Source organism: Rhamphochromis longiceps, linkage group LG1 (genome assembly GCF_057381845.1).
Source record: "Rhamphochromis longiceps isolate RC_006_pf linkage group LG1, R_longiceps_female_GT1.1, whole genome shotgun sequence".
Classification (NCBI taxonomy): Eukaryota; Metazoa; Chordata; class Actinopteri; order Cichliformes; family Cichlidae; genus Rhamphochromis; species Rhamphochromis longiceps.
The window spans coordinates 30,410,153-30,437,972 of NC_140557.1; the positions used below are offsets into that span (position 1 = coordinate 30,410,153).

At 43.4% G+C, this 27,820-nt stretch overlaps 3 protein-coding genes across 4 annotated transcripts; all 3 read left to right on the forward strand.

The window, feature by feature from the left end:
* The first annotated feature begins 3,430 nt into the window (after positions 1–3,430).
* Positions 3,431–8,836, forward strand: LOC146678976 (serine/threonine-protein kinase pim-2-like). The gene is made up of 11 exons (XM_085405807.1): positions 3,431–3,554; positions 4,447–4,523; positions 4,913–5,149; positions 5,275–5,400; positions 5,524–5,618; positions 5,757–5,804; positions 5,889–6,107; positions 6,197–6,377; positions 6,464–6,634; positions 6,708–8,597; positions 8,681–8,836. The coding sequence occupies exons 2-10, from the start codon at positions 4,463–4,465 to the stop codon at positions 6,797–6,799; spliced, it is 1,230 nt and encodes a 409-aa protein (XP_085261933.1). The 5' UTR covers positions 3,431–3,554; positions 4,447–4,462; the 3' UTR covers positions 6,800–8,597; positions 8,681–8,836.
* A 5,505-nt stretch (positions 8,837–14,341) lies between these two features.
* LOC146678977 (serine/threonine-protein kinase pim-2-like) lies at positions 14,342–17,180 on the forward strand. The gene is made up of 10 exons (XM_085406599.1): positions 14,342–14,381; positions 14,771–15,007; positions 15,133–15,258; positions 15,382–15,476; positions 15,615–15,662; positions 15,747–15,965; positions 16,055–16,081; positions 16,319–16,466; positions 16,553–16,723; positions 16,797–17,180. The coding sequence occupies exons 1-10, from the start codon at positions 14,342–14,344 to the stop codon at positions 16,886–16,888; spliced, it is 1,203 nt and encodes a 400-aa protein (XP_085262725.1). The 3' UTR covers positions 16,889–17,180.
* Positions 17,181–23,367: 6,187 nt separating this feature from the next.
* On the forward strand, positions 23,368–27,033 carry LOC146678978 (serine/threonine-protein kinase pim-2-like). 2 transcript variants are annotated; one of them, XM_085405719.1, is made up of 6 exons: positions 23,368–23,495; positions 24,388–24,464; positions 24,855–26,049; positions 26,139–26,319; positions 26,406–26,576; positions 26,650–27,033. In XM_085405719.1, exons 3-6 carry the CDS (start codon positions 25,870–25,872, stop codon positions 26,739–26,741), a joined length of 624 nt encoding a protein of 207 aa, XP_085261845.1. In that variant the 5' UTR covers positions 23,368–23,495; positions 24,388–24,464; positions 24,855–25,869; the 3' UTR covers positions 26,742–27,033. The 2 variants fall into 2 exon arrangements, with proteins under 2 accessions (XP_085261845.1, XP_085261836.1); XM_085405710.1 differs by lacking the exon at positions 23,368–23,495 and having other exon boundaries at positions 23,818–26,049.
* Positions 27,034–27,820: the final 787 nt, after the last annotated feature.

The following is a 27,820-nucleotide window of genomic DNA, read 5'->3' on the forward strand; positions in this document are numbered from 1 at the left end:
GCTGCGCTTATTGTGACGGGGGACTTTAATAGCGCCAACCTCAAACGCGCAGCGCCGAACTTTTATCAACACATCACCTGCCCCACCAGAGGTGAAAGGACACTGGACCACTGCTACACTACGGTCAAGGACGGCTACAAGCCACAATCCCGCCCTCCGTTTGGCAAATCTGATCACGCCGCCATCTTCCTGGTCACTGGTCACTACATTCTTCATTTCCGGTTAATACTTGTACAGCTGCTGTTATTGTGTGTATATATATATATTTATTTATTTATATTTCTTCATACATTCTTATATAGTTCTATATTGTGTATTTTGTTGTACAGTTATTTTATTTTCAACTTTAATTTATATATTTTATCTTATTCTTTCCCAAATTCAAATTCAAATTTTATTTGTCACGTACACAGTCATACACAGTACGATATGTAGTGAAATGCTTGGACAACTGCTCGTGACCTAAAGAGAACAAAAAAGGAAAAGGCTATGAAAAAGATAGGAAATAAATATGAAAAATTAAAAAGGGTAAATTTAACTAGGAAGGAATAAAATATAAATTAAGGTTAAAAATGAAATAACTGTACAACACAAATTAGAATGAAGGGTAAATTTAACTGGGAAGAATAAGATAAAGATAAATATATAAATTAAAGTTGAAAATAAAATAACTGTACAACAAAATACACAATACAGAATATAGAACTATATAAGAATGTATGAAGAAATCTAAATATAAATAAATATATACACAATAACAGCAGCTGTACAAGTATTAACCGGAAATGAAGAATATAGTGACCAGTGTTGTGCAAAACCAAAGTCCAGAAAGTCCAGTGTGTGTGTAAGAACCATATGTGTGGGTCAGTACTGTGTGGTGGTGTGATTGAGAGACCGTATCGCCTGCGGGAAGAAGCTCCTCCTCAGTCTCTCTGTGTTGGTCTTCAGGGAGCGGAATCGCTTTCCTGACCTCAACAGAGAGAACAGTCTGTTGTTGGGATGGCTGAGGTCCTTCACGATCTTCCTGGCCTTGGTCCAGCACCGCCTGCTGTAGATTGAGTGCAGGTCAGGGAGCTCGGAGCGGATGGTGCGCTCAGCTGACCGCACAACCCTCTGTAGAGCTCGTCTGTCCTGCATGGTGCTGTTCCCGAACCAGGTTAAGATGTTTCCCGCCAGGATGCTCTCTATGGTGCACGAGTAAAAGTTCCTGAGCACCTTGGAGGGCAGTTGGAAGTCTCTCAAGCGTCTGAGGTGGTAGAGACGCTGTCGGGCCTTTTTCACCACGGTGTTGATGTGACAGGACCATGACAGGTCCTGCGTGATGTGAACTCCGAGGTATTTGAAGCTGTCCACTCTCTCCACTGGGCACTCGTTGATGACGGGGGTCTGGTAGTTCCTCTCCTGCTTAGTGCTGAAGTCCACTATCAGCTCCTTTGTCTTACTGACGTTTAGAAGGAGGTTGTTCCTCTGGCACCAGTTCTCCAGATTCCTAATCTCCTTCAGGTAGGCCGTCTCGTTGTTATCAGAGATCAGGCCCACCACGACGGTGTCGTCAGCAAACTTGATGATGGTGGTGGAGCTGGTAGTGGCCACACAGTCATATGTGTACAAAGAGTACAGCAGGGGGCTCAGAACACACCCCTGGGGGGCTCCAGTGCTGAGAGTGGTGGAGGCTGAGACATGTCCGCCCATCCTTACTGCCTGTGGTCTGCCAGTTAGGAAGTTGGAGATCCACTGACACATAGATGAGCTGAGTCCCAGATGCTCCAGCTTGGTGGTGAGTGTGGAGGGAATTATGGTATTAAATGCAGAGCTGTAGTCTATGAAGAGCATTTTAACATAATTCCCCCTTCTAGTGTCCAAGTGAGTGAGTGATGTGTGGAGGAGATGAGAGATGGCATCGTCTGTGGAACGATTTGGACGGTAAGCGAACTGTAGTGGGTCCAGTGTGTCTGGTAGTGAAGAAATGATGAAGTCTCTGACCAGGCGTTCAAAGCACTTCATCACTACTGAGGTGAGGGCTACAGGGCGATAGTCGTTGAGAGAAGCAGGGTGGGGTTTCTTCGGGACAGGAACAATGATGGACTCTTTGAAGCATGTGGGGATCACCGACTGAGATAAAGAGATGTTGAATATCTCAGTGAACACAGGAGCTAGCTGGTATGCGCAGTCTCTTAGGATACGACCTGGGATGCCGTCTGGTCCTGCTGCTTTCCTGGTGTTCACTCTCTTGAAGGCTCTCCTTACTTCATGCTCGGAGATGACGAGCACGTTTCCGGTGCTGGCAGTATCTTCCTGTCTGCAGCCGTTAGCGCCGCTAACACTAGCATTGTTGGAGACCTTAGCTGCAGCCTCGAAGCGAGCATAGAAAGTGTTCAGCTCGTCTGCCAGAGTCACGGCCGCGTTCGTCATACCGGTTGTTGGTGCTTTATAGTCCGTTATTGTCCTTAGTCCCCGCCACAGGCTCCTAGAGTCACTCTGTTGGAGTTGTGACTCTAGTTTCCTCCCGTAGCGCTGCTTCGCCTCTTTCACCGCCCTCCGCACGTTATATGACGCGGCTTTGTACGGGTCCATGTCCCCCGTCATGAGTCCCGTGTTGTAGGCAGCGGTGCGGGATCTCAGAGCGTCGCGGATGGTTTTATCCACCCACGGCTTCTGGTTGGGAAACGTTGTGATAGTCTTTGTCTCCACGGTATCATCCGCTAGTTTCCCGATGAATCCCACAACCGCTTCCGTAAACACGTTGACGTCATCGTCGGAGCTGTTTCTGAACATGCCCCAGTCTGCGTCATCGAGTGCGTCCTGTAACGCGGCCACCGATTGATCCGTCCAGCGCGCGACCTTCCTCTGAACCGGACCTTCCTGTTTCAGCCTTTGTTTGTATTTTGGCATGAGGAAGATGGCGGCGTGATCAGATTTGTCAAACGGGGGGCGGGATTGTGCCTTGTAGCCGTCCTTGACCGTAGTGTAGCAGTGGTCCAGTGTCCTTTCACCTCTGGTGGGGCAGGTGATGTGTTGATAAAAGTTCGGCGCTGCGCGTTTGAGGTTGGCGCTATTAAAGTCCCCCGTCACAATAAGCGCAGCGTCCCGGTGTTGTGTCTGGTGCTGTGTGAGTGCCTCATGCAGCTCGCATAAGGCGGTGACCGTGTCCGCTTGTGGTGGAATATAAACGGCACTTACAATGACCGATGTTAATTCCCGAGGTAGATAAAAAGGACGACACATGATGGACAGAAGTTCCAGATTTGGTGTGCAGGAGCGTGTGTCCCAGTTAAATTTACCCTTCATTCTAATTTGTGTTGTACAGTTATTTCATTTTTAACCTTAATTTATATTTTATTCCTTCCTAGTTAAATTTACCCTTTTTAATTTTTCATATTTATTTCCTATCTTTTTCATAGCCTTTTCCTTTTTTGTTTTCTTTAGGTCACGAGCAGTTGTCCAAGCATTTCACTACATATCGTACTGTGTATGACTGTGTACGTGACAAATAAAATTTGAATTTGAATTTGTACTGAAAAAGAAGCCAACATCAACTGCTAAACGTGCTAAAAGTAAGTAAGTCCCCGTAGACTCCTATGATCAAAGCACATACAGTATAAAAGTTATAGGTTACAGATCTGAAAAGTAAAACAAATGTCAAAGTGCAAAAAGACTTATGGTCCCATAGAAGTCTATTCCATTTGCCGGGAATTAGGTGAACACCTTTGTGACAAATTTAATGGCTCAGTCATTTGTTCCATGTCATATTTAATAAAAGACCGACATGGTGGCATGTTGAATTGTCCATTTTGCACATATTTGGTCATTCTAAGCGTCAGAGGGGGAAAGATCATTCTGGGAATGCCTACTGGCATTAAGAGTGACTAGACATGACACGTGGGACACAGGGGCAAGGCAAAGTAACAGAAACCTAAAGCCTAAGAATATGACACAAGAAGAAAACAATAAAGAGAACCAAAAACATACATAAGAATAATCAATGAATATAAATGAACAAACACAAAACACTGGGTCACAGACTCAGTACCATGACAGTTAAATGTACATAATAAATACTTTAAATCAGATGACAATGTAGCTGACACTGTGTTTATTAGTGTGTGGTCAACCACAAATCTTCATACTGTCATCCATACATGAGGTCTTTATACAAATGATGAAAGAAAATGAAAGAAACTGTTTAATTGATATGAAATGATTGAATCATATGAAATATTATGGCTTTGTCTGCCAGAGTGTTTTTCTGTAAACTACTTTGAACTGCTGGCAGTCAGTGAAGTCACTGAAAGGCAAGATTCTATGTTGTGTTGCCGTAGTTTCCAGTTTACTTATAAAGCTCACTTACAGAATTCAGTTAGAAAAGTCAAGCATTTGAAAGGTGCACATTTGAAGGAATATTAAGTCAGTATTAACTCATTACGGTTTACATTTTCGATTTTAAAGGGTCTCCGAAATTACAATGAAAGAGGAAACAAGAAAAATGACCACTCCAGGCGATAAGAAAGATTCAGGAGATCAAGGTAAGTAAAATAATAAAATAAAATCCTGGTAAAATACAAATCCTAGAACTGTTGACACTGTGTGAATCATTTTTAGAGCAATTGAATCATATGTTTGATTGAAAATAGCTTTAATACAAGATGTCTAATCAAAGAAAGGTTACCGGTCTTTTGGTAAAATAAGGTAATAAGTTTATTCTTGGACTCAACAGTAAAAACAGACCAACAAGTGTCATCAAGATCTAAGACTTAGTGAACCTAGTATCAATTCGCACTGGTCAGTTTTTTTTATCCCAAGAATAAACTTGTGATAATTTAAGCAAAAGCAATTTCAAATTCTTTGCCATCAAACTACTTCCAGTCCTGATGTCGGGGACTCTTTTTCACCACTGTGTTGTTGTCGTTTATAGATTGTAAGAGCAGGACTGCTAAAAGAAAGGCCAGTCCTGAAAAGAAGACCCCAATAAAAAGGAGGAGGGTCGCTGACCAGGCTGGTCCTTCCACCAGCTCAGATGTGGTCAAAGGAGTGAAACGCAAGGTTGTGCAAGATGAAGAGGGCACAACAAAGAAAGCAAAGAAGGCTAAACTTCTCGACCATATGAGCGGTGACGAGGAGCAAGCATCCTCCTCGTTGGACTCTGGTAAAGGTAGGCTAATTAGTTGAATAAGGGGGTAGATAAAGTGTGGTTGCTAGGTTTAAGATATTGGTGTTTAGTGTTTGTGTCTATCATCCAGTGAGCTGATGTGCTTTTGGTGTTTTCCACATCTCCAGACTTGAACAACAAACAGGTGTGCGCAAAAAATGGCAAAAGAAAGGCCACGGGAGACAACAGAGAGTCACCCAAGAAAAAAAGAAGGAATGTGGACCAGGGCAAAAAATCAGTGGCAGACCAAAAACGTAAGTAGCAAGCAGCTTGGGTTTTATATTCAGGGGAAGGGCAAAAGGAACATTTAGGCTACAGAGGAGAGTAATTTGTGTCACAGCTGTAATAAAACAAGATTTGCTGTTTTGTCTGTTCAGGTGAATTCCAAGCCAGATATGTGGAGGAGCACCAGCTCGGAGAAGGAGGCTGTGGAGCAGTGTTTGCGGGCTACCGGATAGAAGATCGTTTTCCAGTAAGTGTTCAGATGATGGTAGTAAGACAGGCAGTAACGCAGATAATGGATAATATCGTAAACTGAAACGTCTGCTGTGTTTCCACCTTTCATTATGTCATACTGAGGAAATGCTCACCAATGCTCTGTGTCTTTTAGGTTGCCATCAAACACATTCCCAAAAATAAAGTCTACTGCAAAGTGGCGGTAAGCATCCAACACTTGAATCAGTTTTACATTACTGGATTGAATGCGGCGTTCCTCATCATCCACTTTGTTGTAACATTTCAGGATGAAAGCGGGAAGAAGCTCTCGGTGGAAGTGGCCATTATGCTTAAACTTGCAGGTGAAGCAGAAGGGTCAGTGGGAATATCAGCACCTGTGTCCTTGCTGGAGTGGTTCGACATTGGCAAAGAGCTGATCCTGGTGCTGGAGAGACCTGTCCCTGCTGTGGACCTGCAAAAATACAAAGCAGAAAAAGGAAGAACTTTACCAGAGGACAAGGCCAAGGTAGGTTGACTGGGAGAGCCTTGGACTGTACAGCGTTCAATCAAGGCAGAAAAGCATTAACTCATTATTGTGTTTTTCATCTTTTCCAGGTCATTCTGAAGCAACTAGTTGATGCTGTAAAGGAACTTGAGGATAAACACATCTTTCATCGGGACATCAAGGGAGAAAACATTCTGATTGAGACCGGCTCAGATGTGCCTCGAGTTCGCATCATCGACTTTGGACTGAGCTGCTTTGTTAAACAGCGATCTCTGTATCGCATCTTCTATGGTAACATATTCTGCTCCTGCTTTTCACAGATGTAACAATTTGTGTCTTTTGTTTTAGAAGAAATTGTAATTGTGTCTGTTTGTTAGGCACGCCTCTTCACACCCCTCCCGAGTGGTACAGGAGGAGCTGCTACAGGTGTGGACCCACCACGGTGTGGCAAATGGGAGTGGTGTTGTATGAAGCGCTTCATGCACGGGACTTTAGTACCGAGAGGTTCCTCGCAAAGAAACTGAGCATCAAAAAGCGTCTGTCCGCAGGTAAGAAAACTTCACACTTCCAGATTCACTAGAACTATCATCTTCATCTTTTTGATCTTTTCTTTCTTTCAAGGATGCCGGAATTTCTTGGAGGCATGTTTAACTACAATCCCGGAGAAGCGCCCAACACTGGAGGAGCTCCAGCTTCACCCCTGGCTAAGATAACACACACAAACACACAATTCACACCTTATCATGCAAGTGTGATACATTGTGGTAACTTCCTTTCTTTTTTCTGTTGGACAGGAATAGATAGGATGGGTCAATCTTAAAAAATAAATAAATAAAAATTGAGCTTTTTTGGAGCTCCTGTAACCCCCCCAGCCATCCCAGGAAAGGGGATCTCTCTTTGAATGGGCTTTCCCGAGGTTTCTTCCCATCGATCTGGCCCCCTGGGGAGTTTTTCCTCGTCTTCATAGAGAGCTTGGGCTGGGTCAGGAGCTCCATCAAAACTGTCTTTATTTGATGACTTTAATGTCATCAAATAAAGATGTGTTTTACTTAAAGAAAAATTTGATCAAAATAAAACTTGTTTAATTCATCTTTGCTGAGGATTCTCCTTCGTTACTATTTTGTTTTGTTTTTGTTTTTGTTTTGTTTTTTATTACCCATGGTGCATTTTGACAAATAAGAAAACTGAATCAGGTCAAAGTGTGCACAAAGACAGTCACACTGCAAATGATCTGAAGACTTGCATCTGTTGCTCTAACCCCCAACTAGTTTAGACAGATTTCCTGGTTCTACCAGAGGTTTTTTCCTTCAAGAAGGGAGTTTTTCCTTCCCACTGTTGCTGAGTGTTTGCTCATAGTGGGTTGTAAAAGCATAAAAGTTAATAAGAGGCATTCAAAACAGAGTTATCACAGAGGGAACTATATAGCTTAAATGTACAATTTCTACAGGACAAATTATAACTGTAGCGAGATTCAAATGGACAAAAGCGAAAGAAAAATATTACAGATTTGTTTTATTAATCAAGAATAAACTTTATTATACACAACTCTAAATTTCAGTTGGTCTTAGTCAGATGTGTTTTTAATTCAATCCTGCAACACTGTGCTCGCTGCCATCACTTTATATCTTAGTGTGCAATTCAAATATATACTTATTACAATATTTTTCCCCCTTAACTCTCAACTCGCGTTTTTAAAATGTCTGTGATCATGTTTGTCCGTTGACTTCTGTCTGGGCCTCGAACGATTCATCAGACAGGTTGGCAGCCTCCAACTGATGCTCCAGACTTTCATCATCGCCTCTATTCTGATCAACTCTTATCTTAAACTTAGTGATGAACTCATTACTGGCCAGCGCGCCCTCCTTTTTAGGGCATGTGGGCTTTGATAGTCGCTCTGCAAAGAAAATTCACAAAACATTTCTTATTTGGTAAGCTTGTTAACAAATTTTAGTTCAGTTTTGCTGAAAGTTATAGCATGCATCAGGTAAGAAGCAATTGGTTCTTAAAAAGCATATACATTCCCCAAAACATTTTTATTATGTGCATTTTGGAGAATAAAAGATTGTACACAATTTCCCTTTTTGAAGTAAAAAGATTATTAAGTCTAATTCTTACTTATTCAGTAGATTAAAGTATTGAAACATCATTTTTCATAAAATATGCACATTACAAAATTAAAGTTATTCAAAAATTACTCAAGTACTTACTCCAATACTCACATTATTCAAGTAAATTTAATTTTTGCCAATGTAATGTCACATAAAATCTTAATCTGAATAAGGGATTTGAACCCCACTGTCACGGCCAGGGGATCAGCAGGCCGCTGACTAGTAGTGTTCTCTCTCTCTCTTGCTCTCTGTCTCTCGCTCTCTCGCCAGGGCGGAACTCATGGTGGGTTCACGCCCTCGGCCCACGCCCCTCTGAAGAGGAAACACCTGGGCCTCATCAGTGCAGCCAGCATTTAAGCCAGGGAGTGGCTTCTACTCATCGCTGGACCGTTGTGTGTGACTCGTGCCAGTGCAGCCCGGCTCTGAGCAAGTTCTCTTTTGCTTCCCTGTGCAAAACCTCTAACATGTGTTTCCTTCTGTACATAGATCCCCTGGACCCGACTCTGCATTCCCCGAGCGGATTCCCTTTTTGTGTGAGTGTTTGGAGAGAGAGTCAGAAGAGGAGCAAGTGGCTTTTCCCTACCTGGATTTCCCCGGAGCCTTTTCCATGTCACCGCTTTGTATATAGCACTATCCCCTGCACTGTTTGTATATACACCTGGTGGAACTGTAATAAATACTGACTGTGCCTCTGAGTCCTGCTTGTGAGTCCTCAAGCGAACCGTGACACCCACACAGATGAGAGCTTAGCAGTGAAGCTCTCTCTTAAAATTTGAGTTATAAAGTCAGAAGTTATCACGGACAGAGATCCATGTTCTTTTAACATAAGAAAGAATATTTGCTGGAATTGACATTAATCCAAGCCCTTAAAACGCCATTTTGGATTAAGCATTTCCTCTTAGAAAAGTCTTCAATGAGCAGGAAGCTCCAGTACTGGCGCCGGTGAGGTCGGCTGCCGTCACGACTGCTCCGACCACTTTTTCTTTGTCTTTGTTTTTTAAGTTAGTTTTCAGCGTTTCTAAATCGGCAAAATCATCACCATTGGGTACATTAGGTATGACAGTGACACTCTTGTTTCTATTGGTATACAATGTACTCACAATTCGAAGTTTTTAACTCCGGATCCGAGCTGGCCGAGTGAGATCTTGAGGGAGAACAAAGGGAAGCGAGCCGGCGTCAGGAACAGGCTGAGAGCTCGTGCACACCGCACACCTCTGCCTAGCATCCTGCTCGCCAACGTCCAGTCACTGGAGAACAAGCTTGACGACCTCAGGGCCAGGGTAAAGTTCCAGAGAGACATTCGGGACTGCAATCTCCTCTGCTTCACCGAGACATGGCTGAACCCAGCGGTGCCGGACCACGCCATCCAGCCGGCAGAGTTCTTCTCGGTTCACCGCATGGACAGGACACGGGACTCGGGGAAGTCAAGGGGAGGCGGCGTGTGTTTAATGGTGAACAACAACTGGTGCAACAGTGCGAACGTTGTTCCTCTCACACGCTCCTGCACACCAAATCTGGAACTTCTGTCCATCATGTGTCGTCCTTTTTATCTACCTCGGGAATTTACATCGGTCATTGTAAGTGCCGTTTATATTCCACCACAAGGGGACACGGTCACCGCCTTATGCGAGCTGCATGAGGCACTCACACAGCACCAGACACAACACCGGGACGCTGCGCTTATTGTGACGGGGGACTTTAATAGCGCCAACCTCAAACGCGCAGCGCCGAAGTTTTATCAACACATCACCTGCCCCACCAGAGGTGAAAGGACACTGGACCACTGCTACACTACGGTCAAGGACGGCTACAAGCCACAATCCCGCCCTCCGTTTGGCAAATCTGATCACGCCGCCATCTTCCTGGTCACTGGTCACTACATTCTTCATTTCCGGTTAATACTTGTACAGCTGCTGTTATTGTGTGTATATATATATATTTATTTATTTATTTATATTTCTTCATACATTCTTATATAGTTCTATATTGTGTATTTTGTTGTACAGTTATTTTATTTTCAACTTTAATTTATATATTTTATCTTATTCTTTCCCAAATTCAAATTCAAATTTTATTTGTCACGTACACAGTCATACACAGTACGATATGTAGTGAAATGCTTGGACAACTGCTCGTGACCTAAAGAGAACAAAAAAGGAAAAGGCTATGAAAAAGATAGGAAATAAATATGAAAAATTAAAAAGGGTAAATTTAACTAGGAAGGAATAAAATATAAATTAAGGTTAAAAATGAAATAACTGTACAACACAAATTAGAATGAAGGGTAAATTTAACTGGGAAGAATAAGATAAAGATAAATATATAAATTAAAGTTGAAAATAAAATAACTGTACAACAAAATACACAATATAGAACTATATAAGAATGTATGAAGAAATCTAAATATAAATAAATATATACACAATAACAGCAGCTGTACAAGTATTAACCGGAAATGAAGAATATAGTGACCAGTGTTGTGCAAAACCAAAGTCCAGAAAGTCCAGTGTGTGTGTAAGAACCATATGTGTGGGTCAGTACTGTGTGGTGGTGTGATTGAGAGACCGTATCGCCTGCGGGAAGAAGCTCCTCCTCAGTCTCTCTGTGTTGGTCTTCAGGGAGCGGAATCGCTTTCCTGACCTCAACAGAGAGAACAGTCTGTTGTTGGGATGGCTGAGGTCCTTCACGATCTTCCTGGCCTTGGTCCAGCACCGCCTGCTGTAGATTGAGTGCAGGTCAGGGAGCTCGGAGCGGATGGTGCGCTCAGCTGACCGCACAACCCTCTGTAGAGCTCGTCTGTCCTGCATGGTGCTGTTCCTGAACCAGGTTAAGATGTTTCCCGCCAGGATGCTCTCTATGGTGCACGAGTAAAAGTTCCTGAGCACCTTGGAGGGCAGTTGGAAGTCTCTCAAGCGTCTGAGGTGGTAGAGACGCTGTCGGGCCTTTTTCACCACGGTGTTGATGTGACAGGACCATGACAGGTCCTGCGTGATGTGAACTCCGAGGTATTTGAAGCTGTCCACTCTCTCCACTGGGCACTCGTTGATGACGGGGGTCTGGTAGTTCCTCTCCTGCTTAGTGCTGAAGTCCACTATCAGCTCCTTTGTCTTACTGACGTTTAGAAGGAGGTTGTTCCTCTGGCACCAGTTCTCCAGATTCCTAATCTCCTTCAGGTAGGCCGTCTCGTTGTTATCAGAGATCAGGCCCACCACGACGGTGTCGTCAGCAAACTTGATGATGGTGGTGGAGCTGGTAGTGGCCACACAGTCATATGTGTACAAAGAGTACAGCAGGGGGCTCAGAACACACCCCTGGGGGGCTCCAGTGCTGAGAGTGGTGGAGGCTGAGACATGTCCGCCCATCCTTACTGCCTGTGGTCTGCCAGTTAGGAAGTTGGAGATCCACTGACACATAGATGAGCTGAGTCCCAGATGCTCCAGCTTGGTGGTGAGTGTGGAGGGAATTATGGTGTTAAATGCAGAGCTGTAGTCTATGAAGAGCATTTTAACATAATTCCCCCTTCTAGTGTCCAAGTGAGTGAGTGATGTGTGGAGGAGATGAGAGATGGCATCGTCTGTGGAACGATTTGGACGGTAAGCGAACTGTAGTGGGTCCAGTGTGTCTGGTAGTGAAGAAATGATGAAGTCTCTGACCAGGCGTTCAAAGCACTTCATCACTACTGAGGTGAGGGCTACAGGGCGATAGTCATTGAGAGAAGCAGGGTGGGGTTTCTTCGGGACAGGAACAATGATGGACTCTTTGAAGCATGTGGGGATCACCGACTGAGATAAAGAGATGTTGAATATCTCAGTGAACACAGGAGCTAGCTGGTATGCGCAGTCTCTTAGGATACGACCTGGGATGCCGTCTGGTCCTGCTGCTTTCCTGGTGTTCACTCTCTTGAAGGCTCTCCTTACTTCATGCTCGGAGATGACGAGCACGTTTCCGGTGCTGGCAGTATCTTCCTGTCTGCAGCCGTTAGCGCCGCTAACACTAGCATTGTTGGAGTCCTTAGCTGCAGCCTCGAAGCGAGCATAGAAAGTGTTCAGCTCGTCTGCCAGAGTCACGGCCGCGTTCGTCATACCGGTTGTTGGTGCTTTATAGTCCGTTATTGTCCTTAGTCCCCGCCACAGGCTCCTAGAGTCACTCTGTTGGAGTTGTGACTCTAGTTTCCTCCCGTAGCGCTGCTTCGCCTCTTTCACCGCCCTCCGCACGTTATATGACGCGGCTTTGTACGGGTCCATGTCCCCCGTCATGAGTCCCGTGTTGTAGGCAGCGGTGCGGGATCTCAGAGCGTCGCGGATGGTTTTATCCACCCACGGCTTCTGGTTGGGAAACGTTGTGATAGTCTTTGTCTCCACGGTATCATCCGCTAGTTTCCCGATGAATCCCACAACCGCTTCCGTAAACACGTTGACGTCATCGTCGGAGCTGTTTCTGAACATGCCCCAGTCTGCGTCATCGAGTGCGTCCTGTAACGCGGCCACCGATTGATCCGTCCAGCGCGCGACCTTCCTCTGAACCGGAACTTCCTGTTTCAGCCTTTGTTTGTATTTTGGCATGAGGAAGATGGCGGCGTGATCAGATTTGTCAAACGGGGGGCGGGATTGTGCCTTGTAGCCGTCCTTGACCGTAGTGTAGCAGTGGTCCAGTGTCCTTTCACCTCTGGTGGGGCAGGTGATGTGTTGATAAAAGTTCGGCGCTGCGCGTTTGAGGTTGGCGCTATTAAAGTCCCCCGTCACAATAAGCGCAGCGTCCCGGTGTTGTGTCTGGTGCTGTGTGAGTGCCTCATGCAGCTCGCATAAGGCGGTGACCGTGTCCGCTTGTGGTGGAATATAAACGGCACTTACAATGACCGATGTTAATTCCCGAGGTAGATAAAAAGGACGACACATGATGGACAGAAGTTCCAGATTTGGTGTGCAGGAGCGTGTGTCCCAGTTAAATTTACCCTTCATTCTAATTTGTGTTGTACAGTTATTTCATTTTTAACCTTAATTTATATTTTATTCCTTCCTAGTTAAATTTACCCTTTTTAATTTTTCATATTTATTTCCTATCTTTTTCATAGCCTTTTCCTTTTTTGTTTTCTTTAGGTCACGAGCAGTTGTCCAAGCATTTCACTACATATCGTACTGTGTATGACTGTGTACGTGACAAATAAAATTTGAATTTGTACTGAAAAAGAAGCCAACATCAACTGCTAAACGTGCTAAAAGTAAGTAAGTCCCCGTAGACTCCTATGATCAAAGCACATACAGTATAAAAGTTATAGGTTACAGATCTGAAAAGTAAAACAAATGTCAAAGTGCAAAAAGACTTATGGTCCCATAGAAGTCTATTCCATTTGCCGGGAATTAGGTGAACACCTTTGTGACAAATTTAATGGCTCAGTCATTTGTTCCATGTCATATTTAATAAAAGACCGACATGGTGGCATGTTGAATTGTCCATTTTGCACATATTTGGTCATTCTAAGCGTCAGAGGGGGAAAGATCATTCTGGGAATGCCTACTGGCATTAAGAGTGACTAGACATGACACATGGGACACAGGGGCAAGGCAAAGTAACAGAAACCTAAAGCCTAAGAATGTAACACAAGAAGAAAACAATAAAGAGAACCAAAAACATACATAAGAATAATCAATGAATATAAATGAACAAACACAAAACACTGGGTCACAGACTCAGTACCATGACAGTTAAATGTGCATAATAAATACTTTAAATCAGATGACAATGTAGCTGACACTGTGTTTATTAGTGTGTGGTCAACCACAAATCTTCATACTGTCATCCATACATGAGGTCTTTATACAAATGATGAAAGAAAATGAAAGAAACTGTTTAATTGATATGAAATGATTGAATCATATGAAATATTATGGCTTTGTCTGCCAGAGTGTTTTTCTGTAAACTACTTTGAACTGCTGGCAGTCAGTGAAGTCACTGAAAGGCAAGATTCTATGTTGTGTTGCCGTAGTTTCCAGTTTACTTATAAAGCTCACTTACAGAATTCAGTTAGAAAAGTCAAGCATTTGAAAGGTGCACATTTGAAGGAATATTAAGTCAGTATTAACTCATTACGGTTTACATTTTCGATTTTAAAGGGTCTCCGAAATTACAATGAAAGAGGAAACAAGAAAAATGACCACTCCAGGCGATAAGAAAGATTCAGGAGATCAAGGTAAGTAAAATAATAAAATAAAATCCTGGTAAAATACAAATCCTAGAACTGTTGACACTGTGTGAATCATTTTTAGAGCAATTGAATCATATGTTTGATTGAAAATAGCTTTAATACAAGATGTCTAATCAAAGAAAGGTTACCGGTCTTTTGGTAAAATAAGGTAATAAGTTTATTCTTGGACTCAACAGTAAAAACAGACCAACAAGTGTCATCAAGATCTAAGACTTAGTGAACCTAGTATCAATTCGCACTGATCAGTTTTTTTTATCCCAAGAATAAACTTGTGATAATTTAAGCAAAAGCAATTTCAAATTCTTTGCCATCAAACTACTTCCAGTCCTGATGTCGGGGACTCTTTTTCACCACTGTGTTGTTGTCGTTTATAGATTGTAAGAGCAGGACTGCTAAAAGAAAGGCCAGTCCTGAAAAGAAGACCCCAATAAAAAGGAGGAGGGTCGCTGACCAGGCTGGTCCTTCCACCAGCTCAGATGTGGTCAAAGGAGTGAAACGCAAGGTTGTGCAAGATGAAGAGGGCACAACAAAGAAAGCAAAGAGGGCTAAACTGCTTGATCATATGAGCGGTGACGAGGAGCAAGCATCCTCCTCGTTGGACTCTGGTAAAGGTAGGCTAATTAGTTGAATAAGGGGGTAGATTAAGTGTGGTTGCTAGGTTTAAGATATTGGTGTTTAGTGTTTGTGTCTATCATCCAGTGAGCTGATGTGCTTTTGGTGTTTTCCACATCTCCAGACTTGAACAACAAACAGGTGTGCGCAAAAAATGGCAAAAGAAAGGCCACGGGAGACAACAGAGAGTCACCCAAGAAAAAAAGAAGGAATGTGGACCAGGGCAAAAAATCAGTGGCAGACCAAAAACGTAAGTAGCAAGCAGCTTGGGTTTTATATTCAGGGGAAGGGCAAAAGGAACATTTAGGCTACAGAGGAGAGTAATTTGTGTCACAGCTGTAATAAAACAAGATTTGCTGTTTTGTCTGTTCAGGTGAATTCCAAGCCAGATATGTGGAGGAGCACCAGCTCGGAGAAGGAGGCTGTGGAGCAGTGTTTGCGGGCTACCGGATAGAAGATCGTTTTCCAGTAAGTGTTCAGATGATGGTAGTAAGACAGGCAGTAACGCAGATAATGGATAATATCGTAAACTGAAACGTCTGCTGTGTTTCCACCTTTCATTATGTCATACTGAGGAAATGCTCACCAATGCTCTGTGTCTTTTAGGTTGCCATCAAACACATTCCCAAAAATAAAGTCTACTGCAAAGTGGCGGTAAGCATCCAACACTTGAATCAGTTTTACATTACTGGATTGAATGCGGCGTTCCTCATCATCCACTTTGTTGTAACATTTCAGGATGAAAGCGGGAAGAAGCTCTCGGTGGAAGTGGCCATTATGCTTAAACTTGCAGGTGAAGCAGAAGGGTCAGTGGGAATATCAGCACCTGTGTCCTTGCTGGAGTGGTTCGACATTGGCAAAGAGCTGATCCTGGTGCTGGAGAGACCTGTCCCTGCTGTGGACCTGCAAAAATACAAAGCAGAAAAAGGAAGAACTTTACCAGAGGACAAGGCCAAGGTAGGTTGACTGGGAGAGCCTTGGACTGTACAGCGTTCAATCAAGGCAGAAAAGCATTAACTCATTATTGTGTTTTTCATCTTTTCCAGGTCATTCTGAAGCAACTAGTTGATGCTGTAAAGCAGGGGTGCCCAATCCCGGTCCTCGAGAGCTACTGTCCTGCAGCTTTTAGATGCATCCTTGTTCCCACACACCTGAATCAAATGAATGGCTTGTTATCAGGCCTTTGCCAAACATGATGGCATGCTGAAGAGATCAAACCATTTGATTCAGGTGTGTGGGAACAAGGATGCATCTAAAAGCTGCAGGACGGTAGCTCTCGAGGACCGGGATTGGGCACCCCTGCTGTAAAGGAACTTGAGGATAAACACATCTTTCATCGGGACATCAAGGGAGAAAACATTCTGATTGAGACCGGCTCAGATGTGCCTCGAGTTCGCATCATCGACTTTGGACTGAGCTGCTTTGTTAAACAGCGATCTCTGTATCGCATCTTCTATGGTAACATATTCTGCTCCTGCTTTTCACAGATGTAACAATTTGTGTCTTTTGTTTTAGAAGAAATTGTAATTGTGTCTGTTTGTTAGGCACGCCTCTTCACACCCCTCCCGAGTGGTACAGGAGGAGCTGCTACAGGTGTGGACCCACCACGGTGTGGCAAATGGGAGTGGTGTTGTATGAAGCGCTTCATGCACGGGACTTTAGTACCGAGAGGTTCCTCGCAAAGAAACTGAGCATCAAAAAGCGTCTGTCCGCAGGTAAGAAAACTTCACACTTCCAGATTCACTAGAACTATCATCTTCATCTTTTTGATCTTTTCTTTCTTTCAAGGATGCCGGAATTTCTTGGAGGCATGTTTAACTACAGTCCCGGAGAAGCGCCCAACACTGGAGGAGCTCCAGCTTCACCCCTGGCTAAGATAACACACACAAACACACAATTCACACCTTATCATGCAAGTGTGATACATTGTGGTAACTTCCTTTCTTTTTTCTGTTGGACAGGAATAGATAGGATGGGTCAATCTTAAAAAATAAATAAATAAAAATTGAGCTTTTTTGGAGCTCCTGTAACCCCCCCAGCCATCCCAGGAAAGGGGATCTCTCTTTGAATGGGCTTTCCCGAGGTTTCTTCCCATCGATCTGGCCCCCTGGGGAGTTTTTCCTCGTCTTCATAGAGAGCTTGGGCTGGGTCAGGAGCTCCATCAAAACTGTCTTTATTTGATGACTTTAATGTCATCAAATAAAGATGTGTTTTACTTAAAGAAAAATTTGATCAAAATAAAACTTGTTTAATTCATCTTTGCTGAGGATTCTCCTTCGTTACTATTTTGTTTTGTTTTTTATTACCCATGGTGCATTTTGACAAATAAGAAAACTGAATCAGGTCAAAGTGTGCACAAAGACAGTCACACTGCAAATGATCTGAAGACTTGCATCTGTTGCTCTAACCCCCAACTAGTTTAGACAGATTTCCTGGTTCTACCAGAGGTTTTTTCCTTCAAGAAGGGAGTTTTTCCTTCCCACTGTTGCTGAGTGTTTGCTCATAGTGGGTTGTAAAAGCATAAAAGTTAATAAGAGGCATTCAAAACAGAGTTATCACAGAGGGAACTATATAGCTTAAATGTACAATTTCTACAGGACAAATTATAACTGTAGCGAGATTCAAATGGACAAAAGCGAAAGAAAAATATTACAGATTTGTTTTATTAATCATGAATAAACTTTATTATACACAACTCTAAATTTCAGTTGGTCTTAGTCAGATGTGTTTTTAATTCAATCCTGCAACACTGTGCTCGCTGCCATCACTTTATATCTTAGTGTGCAATTCAAATATATACTTATTACAATATTTTTCCCCCTTAACTCTCAACTCGCGTTTTTAAAATGTCTGTGATCATGTTTGTCCGTTGACTTCTGTCTGGGCCTCGAACGATTCATCAGACAGGTTGGCAGCCTCCAACTGATGCTCCAGACTTTCATCATCGCCTCTATTCTGATCAACTCTTATCTTAAACTTAGTGATGAACTCATTACTGGCCAGCGCGCCCTCCTTTTTAGGGCATGTGGGCTTTGATAGTCGCTCTGCAAAGAAAATTCACAAAACATTTCTTATTTGGTAAGCTTGTTAACAAATTTTAGTTCAGTTTTGCTGAAAGTTATAGCATGCATCAGGTAAGAAGCAATTGGTTCTTAAAAAGCATATACATTCCCCAAAACATTTTTATTATGTGCATTTTGGAGAATAAAAGATTGTACACAATTTCCCTTTTTGAAGTAAAAAGATTATTAAGTCTAATTCTTACTTATTCAGTAGATTAAAGTATTGAAACATCATTATTCATAAAATATGCACATTACAAAATTAAAGTTATTCAAAAATTACTCAAGTACTTACTCCAATACTCACATTATTCAAGTAAATTTAATTTTTGCCAATGTAATGTCACGTAAAATCTTAATCTGAATAAGGGATTTGAACCCCACTGTCACGGCCAGGGGATCAGCAGGCCGCTGACTAGTAGTGTTCTCTCTCTCTCTTGCTCTCTGTCTCTCGCTCTCTCGCCAGGGCGGAACTCATGGTGGGTTCACGCCCTCGGCCCACGCCCCTCTGAAGAGGAAACACCTGGGCCTCATCAGTGCAGCCAGCATTTAAGCCAGGGAGTGGCTTCTACTCATCGCTGGACCGTTGTGTGTGACTCGTGCCAGTGCAGCAAGTTCTCTTTTGCTTCCCTGTGCAAAACCTCTAACATGTGTTTCCTTCTGTACATAGATCCCCTGGACCCGACTCTGCATTCCCCGAGCGGATTCCCTTTTTGTGTGAGTGTTTGGAGAGAGAGTCAGAAGAGGAGCAAGTGGCTTTTCCCTACCTGGATTTCCCCGGAGCCTTTTCCCTGTCACCGCTTTGTATATAGCACTATCCCCTGCACTGTTTGTATATACACCTGGTGGAACTGTAATAAATACTGACTGTGCCTCTGAGTCCTGCTTGTGAGTCCTCAAGCGAACCGTGACACCCACACAGATGAGAGCTTAGCAGTGAAGCTCTCTCTTAAAATTTGAGTTATAAAGTCAGAAGTTATCACGGACAGAGATCCATGTTCTTTTAACATAAGAAAGAATATTTGCTGGAATTGACATTAATCCAAGCCCTTAAAACGCCATTTTGGATTAAGCATTTCCTTTTAGAAAAGTCTTCAATGAGCAGGAAGCTCCAGTACTGGCGCCGGTGAGGTCGGCTGCCGTCACGACTGCTCCGACCACTTTTTCTTTGTCTTTGTTTTTTAAGTTAGTTTTCAGCGTTTCTAAATCGGCAAAATCATCACCATTGGGTACATTAGGTATGACAGTGACACTCTTGTTTCTATTGGTATACAATGTACTCACAATTCGAAGTTTTTAACTCCGGATCCGAGCTGGCCGAGTGAGATCTTGAGGGAGAACAAAGGGAAGCGGCGGCGGCCTAGAGGGAAGCGAGCCGGCGTCAGGAACAGGCTGAGAGCTCGTGCACACCGCACACCTCTGCCTAGCATCCTGCTCGCCAACGTCCAGTCACTGGAGAACAAGCTTGACGACCTCAGGGCCAGGGTAAAGTTCCAGAGAGACATTCGGGACTGCAATCTCCTCTGCTTCACCGAGACATGGCTGAACCCAGCGGTGCCGGACCACGCCATCCAGCCGGCAGAGTTCTTCTCGGTTCACCGCATGGACAGGACACGGGACTCGGGGAAGTCAAGGGGAGGCGGCGTGTGTTTAATGGTGAACAACAACTGGTGCAACAGTGCGAACGTTGTTCCTCTCACACGCTCCTGCACACCAAATCTGGAACTACTGTCCATCATGTGTCGTCCTTTTTATCTACCTCGGGAATTTACATCGGTCATTGTAAGTGCCGTTTATATTCCACCACAAGCGGACACGGTCACCGCCTTATGCGAGCTGCATGAGGCACTCACACAGCACCAGACACAACACCGGGACGCTGCGCTTATTGTGACGGGGGACTTTAATAGCGCCAACCTCAAACGCGCAGCGCCGAACTTTTATCAACACATCACCTGCCCCACCAGAGGTGAAAGGACACTGGACCACTGCTACACCACGGTCAAGGACGGCTACAAGCCACAATCCCGCCCTCCGTTTGGCAAATCTGATCACGCCGCCATCTTCCTGGTCACTGGTCACTACATTCTTCATTTCCGGTTAATACTTGTACAGCTGCTGTTATTGTGTGTATATATATATATTTATTTATTTATATTTCTTCATACATTCTTATATAGTTCTATATTGTGTATTTTGTTGTACAGTTATTTTATTTTCAACTTTAATTTATATATTTTATCTTATTCTTTCCCAAATTCAAATTCAAATTTTATTTGTCACGTACACAGTCATACACAGTACGATATGTAGTGAAATGCTTGGACAACTGCTCGTGACCTAAAGAGAACAAAAAAGGAAAAGGCTATGAAAAAGATAGGAAATAAATATGAAAAATTAAAAAGGGTAAATTTAACTAGGAAGGAATAAAATATAAATTAAGGTTAAAAATGAAATAACTGTACAACACAAATTAGAATGAAGGGTAAATTTAACTGGGAAGAATAAGATAAAGATAAATATATAAATTAAAGTTGAAAATAAAATAACTGTACAACAAAATACACAATACAGAACTATATAAGAATGTATGAAGAAATCTAAATATAAATAAATATATACACAATAACAGCAGCTGTACAAGTATTAACCGGAAATGAAGAATATAGTGACCAGTGTTGTGCAAAACCAAAGTCCAGAAAGTCCAGTGTGTGTGTAAGAACCATATGTGTGGGTCAGTACTGTGTGGTGGTGTGATTGAGAGACCGTATCGCCTGCGGGAAGAAGCTCCTCCTCAGTCTCTCTGTGTTGGTCTTCAGGGAGCGGAATCGCTTTCCTGACCTCAACAGAGAGAACAGTCTGTTGTTGGGATGGCTGAGGTCCTTCACGATCTTCCTGGCCTTGGTCCAGCACCGCCTGCTGTAGATTGAGTGCAGGTCAGGGAGCTCGGAGCGGATGGTGCGCTCAGCTGACCGCACAACCCTCTGTAGAGCTCGTCTGTCCTGCATGGTGCTGTTCCTGAACCAGGTTAAGATGTTTCCCGCCAGGATGCTCTCTATGGTGCACGAGTAAAAGTTCCTGAGCACCTTGGAGGGCAGTTGGAAGTCTCTCAAGCGTCTGAGGTGGTAGAGACGCTGTCGGGCCTTTTTCACCACGGTGTTGATGTGACAGGACCATGACAGGTCCTGCGTGATGTGAACTCCGAGGTATTTGAAGCTGTCCACTCTCTCCACTGGGCACTCGTTGATGACGGGGGTCTGGTAGTTCCTCTCCTGCTTAGTGCTGAAGTCCACTATCAGCTCCTTTGTCTTACTGACGTTTAGAAGGAGGTTGTTCCTCTGGCACCAGTTCTCCAGATTCCTAATCTCCTTCAGGTAGGCCGTCTCGTTGTTATCAGAGATCAGGCCCACCACGACGGTGTCGTCAGCAAACTTGATGATGGTGGTGGAGCTGGTAGTGGCCACACAGTCATATGTGTACAAAGAGTACAGCAGGGGGCTCAGAACACACCCCTGGGGGGCTCCAGTGCTGAGAGTGGTGGAGGCTGAGACATGTCCGCCCATCCTTACTGCCTGTGGTCTGCCAGTTAGGAAGTTGGAGACCCACTGACACATAGATGAGCTGAGTCCCAGATGCTCCAGCTTGGTGGTGAGTGTGGAGGGAATTATGGTATTAAATGCAGAGCTGTAGTCTATGAAGAGCATTTTAACATAATTCCCCCTTCTAGTGTCCAAGTGAGTGAGTGATGTGTGGAGGAGATGAGAGATGGCATCGTCTGTGGAACGATTTGGACGGTAAGCGAACTGTAGTGGGTCCAGTGTGTCTGGTAGTGAAGAAATGATGAAGTCTCTGACCAGGCGTTCAAAGCACTTCATCACTACTGAGGTGAGGGCTACAGGGCGATAGTCATTGAGAGAAGCAGGGTGGGGTTTCTTCGGGACAGGAACAATGATGGACTCTTTGAAGCATGTGGGGATCACCGACTGAGATAAAGAGATGTTGAATATCTCAGTGAACACAGGAACTAGCTGGTATGCGCAGTCTCTTAGGATACGACCTGGGATGCCGTCTGGTCCTGCTGCTTTCCTGGTGTTCACTCTCTTGAAGGCTCTCCTTACTTCATGCTCGGAGATGACGAGCACGTTTCCGGTGCTGGCAGTATCTTCCTGTCTGCAGCCGTTAGCGCCGCTAACACTAGCATTGTTGGAGACCTTAGCTGCAGCCTCGAAGCGAGCATAGAAAGTGTTCAGCTTGTCTGCCAGAGTCACGGCCGCGTTCGTCATACCGGTTGTTGGTGCTTTATAGTCCGTTATTGTCCTTAGTCCCCGCCACAGGCTCCTAGAGTCACTCTGTTGGAGTTGTGACTCTAGTTTCCTCCCGTAGCGCTGCTTCGCCTCTTTCACCGCCCTCCGCACGTTATATGACGCGGCTTTGTACGGGTCCATGTCCCCCGTCATGAGTCCCGTGTTGTAGGCAGCGGTGCGGGATCTCAGAGCGTCGCGGATGGTTTTATCCACCCACGGCTTCTGGTTGGGAAACGTTGTGATAGTCTTTGTCTCCACGGTATCATCCGCTAGTTTCCCGATGAATCCCACAACCGCTTCCGTAAACACGTTGACGTCATCGTCGGAGCTGTTTCTGAACATGCCCCAGTCTGCGTCATCGAGTGCGTCCTGTAACGCGGCCACCGATTGATCCGTCCAGCGCGCGACCTTCCTCTGAACCGGAACTTCCTGTTTCAGCCTTTGTTTGTATTTTGGCATGAGGAAGATGGCGGCGTGATCAGATTTGTCAAACGGGGGGCGGGATTGTGCCTTGTAGCCGTCCTTGACCGTAGTGTAGCAGTGGTCCAGTGTCCTTTCACCCCTGGTGGGGCAGGTGATGTGTTGATAAAAGTTCGGCGCTGCGCGTTTGAGGTTGGCGCTATTAAAGTCCCCCGTCACAATAAGCGCAGCGTCCCGGTGTTGTGTCTGGTGCTGTGTGAGTGCCTCATGCAGCTCGCATAAGGCGGTGACCGTGTCCGCTTGTGGTGGAATATAAACGGCACTTACAATGACCGATGTAAATTCCCGAGGTAGATAAAAAGGACGACACATGATGGACAGGAGTTCCAGATTTGGTGTGCAGGAGCGTGTGTCCCAGTTAAATTTACCCTTCATTCTAATTTGTGTTGTACAGTTATTTCATTTTTAACCTTAATTTATATTTTATTCCTTCCTAGTTAAATTTACCCTTTTTAATTTTTCATATTTATTTCCTATCTTTTTCATAGCCTTTTCCTTTTTTGTTTTCTTTAGGTCACGAGCAGTTGTCCAAGCATTTCACTACATATCGTACTGTGTATGACTGTGTACGTGACAAATAAAATTTGAATTTGAATTTGTACTGAAAAAGAAGCCAACATCAACTGCTAAACGTGCTAAAAGTAAGTAAGTCCCCGTAGACTCCTATGATCAAAGCACATACAGTATAAAAGTTATAGGTTACAGATCTGAAAAGTAAAACAAATGTCAAAGTGCAAAAAGACTTATGGTCCCATAGAAGTCTATTCCATTTGCCGGGAATTAGGTGAACACCTTTGTGACAAATTTAATGGCTCAGTCATTTGTTCCATGTCATATTTAATAAAAGACCGACATGGTGGCATGTTGAATTGTCCATTTTGCACATATTTGGTCATTCTAAGCGTCAGAGGGAGAAAGATCATTCTGGGAATGCCTACTGGCATTAAGAGTGACTAGACATGACACGTGGGACACAGGGGCAAGGCAAAGTAACAGAAACCTAAAGCCTAAGAATGTAACACAAGAAGAAAACAATAAAGAGAACCAAAAACATACATAAGAATAATCAATGAATATAAATGAACAAACACAAAACACTGGGTCACAGACTCAGTACCATGACAGTTAAATGTACATAATAAATACTTTAAATCAGATGACAATGTAGCTGACACTGTGTTTATTAGTGTGTGGTCAACCACAAATCTTCATACTGTCATCCATACATGAGGTCTTTATACAAATGATGAAAGAAAATGAAAGAAACTGTTTAATTGATATGAAATGATTGAATCATATGAAATATTATGGCTTTGTCTGCCAGAGTGTTTTTCTGTAAACTACTTTGAACTGCTGGCAGTCAGTGAAGTCACTGAAAGGCAAGATTCTATGTTGTGTTGCCGTAGTTTCCAGTTTACTTATAAAGCTCACTTACAGAATTCAGTTAGAAAAGTCAAGCATTTGAAAGGTGCACATTTGAAGGAATATTAAGTCAGTATTAACTCATTACGGTTTACATTTTCGATTTTAAAGGGTCTCCGAAATTACAATGAAAGAGGAAACAAGAAAAATGACCACTCCAGGCGATAAGAAAGATTCAGGAGATCAAGGTAAGTAAAATAATAAAATAAAATCCTGGTAAAATACAAATCCTAGAACTGTTGACACTGTGTGAATCATTTTTAGAGCAATTGAATCATATGTTTGATTGAAAATAGCTTTAATACAAGATGTCTAATCAAAGAAAGGTTACCGGTCTTTTGGTAAAATAAGGTAATAAGTTTATTCTTGGACTCAACAGTAAAAACAGACCAACAAGTGTCATCAAGATCTAAGACTTAGTGAACCTAGTATCAATTCGCACTGATCAGTTTTTTTTTATCCCAAGAATAAACTTGTGATAATTTAAGCAAAAGCAATTTCAAATTCTTTGCCATCAAACTACTTCCAGTCCTGATGTCGGGGACTCTTTTTCACCACTGTGTTGTTGTCGTTTATAGATTGTAAGAGCAGGACTGCTAAAAGAAAGGCCAGTCCTGAAAAGAAGACCCCAATAAAAAGGAGGAGGGTCGCTGACCAGGCTGGTCCTTCCACCAGCTCAGATGTGGTCAAAGGAGTGAAACGCAAGGTTGTGCAAGATGAAGAGGGCACAACAAAGAAAGCAAAGAGGGCTAAACTGCTTGATCATATGAGCGGTGACGAGGAGCAAGCATCCTCCTCGTTGGACTCTGGTAAAGGTAGGCTAATTAGTTGAATAAGGGGGTAGATTAAGTGTGGTTGCTAGGTTTAAGATATTGGTGTTTAGTGTTTGTGTCTATCATCCAGTGAGCTGATGTGCTTTTGGTGTTTTCCACATCTCCAGACTTGAACAACAAACAGGTGTGCGCAAAAAATGGCAAAAGAAAGGCCACGGGAGACAACAGAGAGTCACCCAAGAAAAAAAGAAGGAATGTGGACCAGGGCAAAAAATCAGTGGCAGACCAAAAACGTAAGTAGCAAGCAGCTTGGGTTTTATATTCAGGGGAAGGGCAAAAGGAACATTTAGGCTACAGAGGAGAGTAATTTGTGTCACAGCTGTAATAAAACAAGATTTGCTGTTTTGTCTGTTCAGGTGAATTCCAAGCCAGATATGTGGAGGAGCACCAGCTCGGAGAAGGAGGCTGTGGAGCAGTGTTTGCGGGCTACCGGATAGAAGATCGTTTTCCAGTAAGTGTTCAGATGATGGTAGTAAGACAGGCAGTAACGCAGATAATGGATAATATCGTAAACTGAAACGTCTGCTGTGTTTCCACCTTTCATTATGTCATACTGAGGAAATGCTCACCAATGCTCTGTGTCTTTTAGGTTGCCATCAAACACATTCCCAAAAATAAAGTCTACTGCAAAGTGGCGGTAAGCATCCAACACTTGAATCAGTTTTACATTACTGGATTGAATGCGGCGTTCCTCATCATCCACTTTGTTGTAACATTTCAGGATGAAAGCGGGAAGAAGCTCTCGGTGGAAGTGGCCATTATGCTTAAACTTGCAGGTGAAGCAGAAGGGTCAGTGGGAATATCAGCACCTGTGTCCTTGCTGGAGTGGTTCGACATTGGCAAAGAGCTGATCCTGGTGCTGGAGAGACCTGTCCCTGCTGTGGACCTGCAAAAATACAAAGCAGAAAAAGGAAGAACTTTACCAGAGGACAAGGCCAAGGTAGGTTGACTGGGAGAGCCTTGGACTGTACAGCGTTCAATCAAGGCAGAAAAGCATTAACTCATTATTGTGTTTTTCATCTTTTCCAGGTCATTCTGAAGCAACTAGTTGATGCTGTAAAGGAACTTGAGGATAAACACATCTTTCATCGGGACATCAAGGGAGAAAACATTCTGATTGAGACCGGCTCAGATGTGCCTCGAGTTCGCATCATCGACTTTGGACTGAGCTGCTTTGTTAAACAGCGATCTCTGTATCGCATCTTCTATGGTAACATATTCTGCTCCTGCTTTTCACAGATGTAACAATTTGTGTCTTTTGTTTTAGAAGAAATTGTAATTGTGTCTGTTTGTTAGGCACGCCTCTTCACACCCCTCCCGAGTGGTACAGGAGGAGCTGCTACAGGTGTGGACCCACCACGGTGTGGCAAATGGGAGTGGTGTTGTATGAAGCGCTTCATGCACGGGACTTTAGTACCGAGAGGTTCCTCGCAAAGAAACTGAGCATCAAAAAGCGTCTGTCCGCAGGTAAGAAAACTTCACACTTCCAGATTCACTAGAACTATCATCTTCATCTTTTTGATCTTTTCTTTCTTTCAAGGATGCCGGAATTTCTTGGAGGCATGTTTAACTACAGTCCCGGAGAAGCGCCCAACACTGGAGGAGCTCCAGCTTCACCCCTGGCTAAGATAACACACACAAACACACAATTCACACCTTATCATGCAAGTGTGATACATTGTGGTAACTTCCTTTCTTTTTTCTGTTGGACAGGAATAGATAGGATGGGTCAATCTTAAAAAATAAATAAATAAAAATTGAGCTTTTTTGGAGCTCCTGTAACCCCCCCAGCCATCCCAGGAAAGGGGATCTCTCTTTGAATGGGCTTTCCCGAGGTTTCTTCCCATCGATCTGGCCCCCTGGGGAGTTTTTCCTCGTCTTCATAGAGAGCTTGGGCTGGGTCAGGAGCTCCATCAAAACTGTCTTTATTTGATGACTTTAATGTCATCAAATAAAGATGTGTTTTACTTAAAGAAAAATTTGATCAAAATAAAACTTGTTTAATTCATCTTTGCTGAGGATTCTCCTTCGTTACTATTTTGTTTTGTTTTGTTTTTTATTACCCATGGTGCATTTTGACAAATAAGAAAACTGAATCAGGTCAAAGTGTGCACAAAGACAGTCACACTGCAAATGATCTGAAGACTTGCATCTGTTGCTCTAACCCCCAACTAGTTTAGACAGATTTCCTGGTTCTACCAGAGGTTTTTTCCTTCAAGAAGGGAGTTTTTCCTTCCCACTGTTGCTGAGTGTTTGCTCATAGTGGGTTGTAAAAGCATAAAAGTTAATAAGAGGCATTCAAAACAGAGTTATCACAGAGGGAACTATATAGCTTAAATGTACAATTTCTACAGGACAAATTATAACTTCATTATGTATAAAAGCTCCTGTGGATAATTACTCCTATTTGTAACTTTACACAAGAGAAAGTTTGCTGTCACACTATTTATAACAGGTTGGGTTTTGTCCTCTGAGTTGAGCCTTTGGTTGCAGTTTATTGAAGAATTTCCTCTAAAGTAGCTGTTGATAAAGATTTAAAGTCCTGTTTATATACAGAAATATGCTTTAGTTCATGTTTTTTTACATGTCTGCCTCAGTGGATCAGTAGAAGATCTGGCACAGGAAACTAGATGATGAAAAAAGGGTACGAATACACATATATATCTATACCTATATAGATACAGATATATATACACACACACACACACACA

Bases quoted from the DNA above. Each gene is read 5' to 3' on its own strand.
- LOC146678978 (XM_085405719.1), top strand. From the start codon at position 25,870: ATGCTTAAACTTGCAGGTGAAGCAGAAGGGTCAGTGGGAATATCAGCA. The intron at 26,050-26,138 runs GTAGGTTGACTG...CATCTTTTCCAG, and splicing joins TACCAGAGGACAAGGCCAAG to GTCATTCTGAAGCAACTAGT. The intron at 26,320-26,405 runs GTAACATATTCT...TCTGTTTGTTAG, and splicing joins TCTGTATCGCATCTTCTATG to GCACGCCTCTTCACACCCCT.
- LOC146678977 (XM_085406599.1), top strand. From the start codon at position 14,342: ATGACCACTCCAGGCGATAAGAAAGATTCAGGAGATCAAG. The intron at 15,008-15,132 runs GTAGGCTAATTA...CCACATCTCCAG, and splicing joins CTCGTTGGACTCTGGTAAAG to ACTTGAACAACAAACAGGTG. The intron at 16,724-16,796 runs GTAAGAAAACTT...CTTTCTTTCAAG, and splicing joins CAAAAAGCGTCTGTCCGCAG to GATGCCGGAATTTCTTGGAG.
- LOC146678976 (XM_085405807.1), top strand. From the start codon at position 4,463: ATGAAAGAGGAAACAAGAAAAATGACCACTCCAGGCGATAAGAAAGAT. The intron at 5,619-5,756 runs GTAAGTGTTCAG...TGTGTCTTTTAG, and splicing joins GGATAGAAGATCGTTTTCCA to GTTGCCATCAAACACATTCC. The intron at 6,108-6,196 runs GTAGGTTGACTG...CATCTTTTCCAG, and splicing joins TACCAGAGGACAAGGCCAAG to GTCATTCTGAAGCAACTAGT.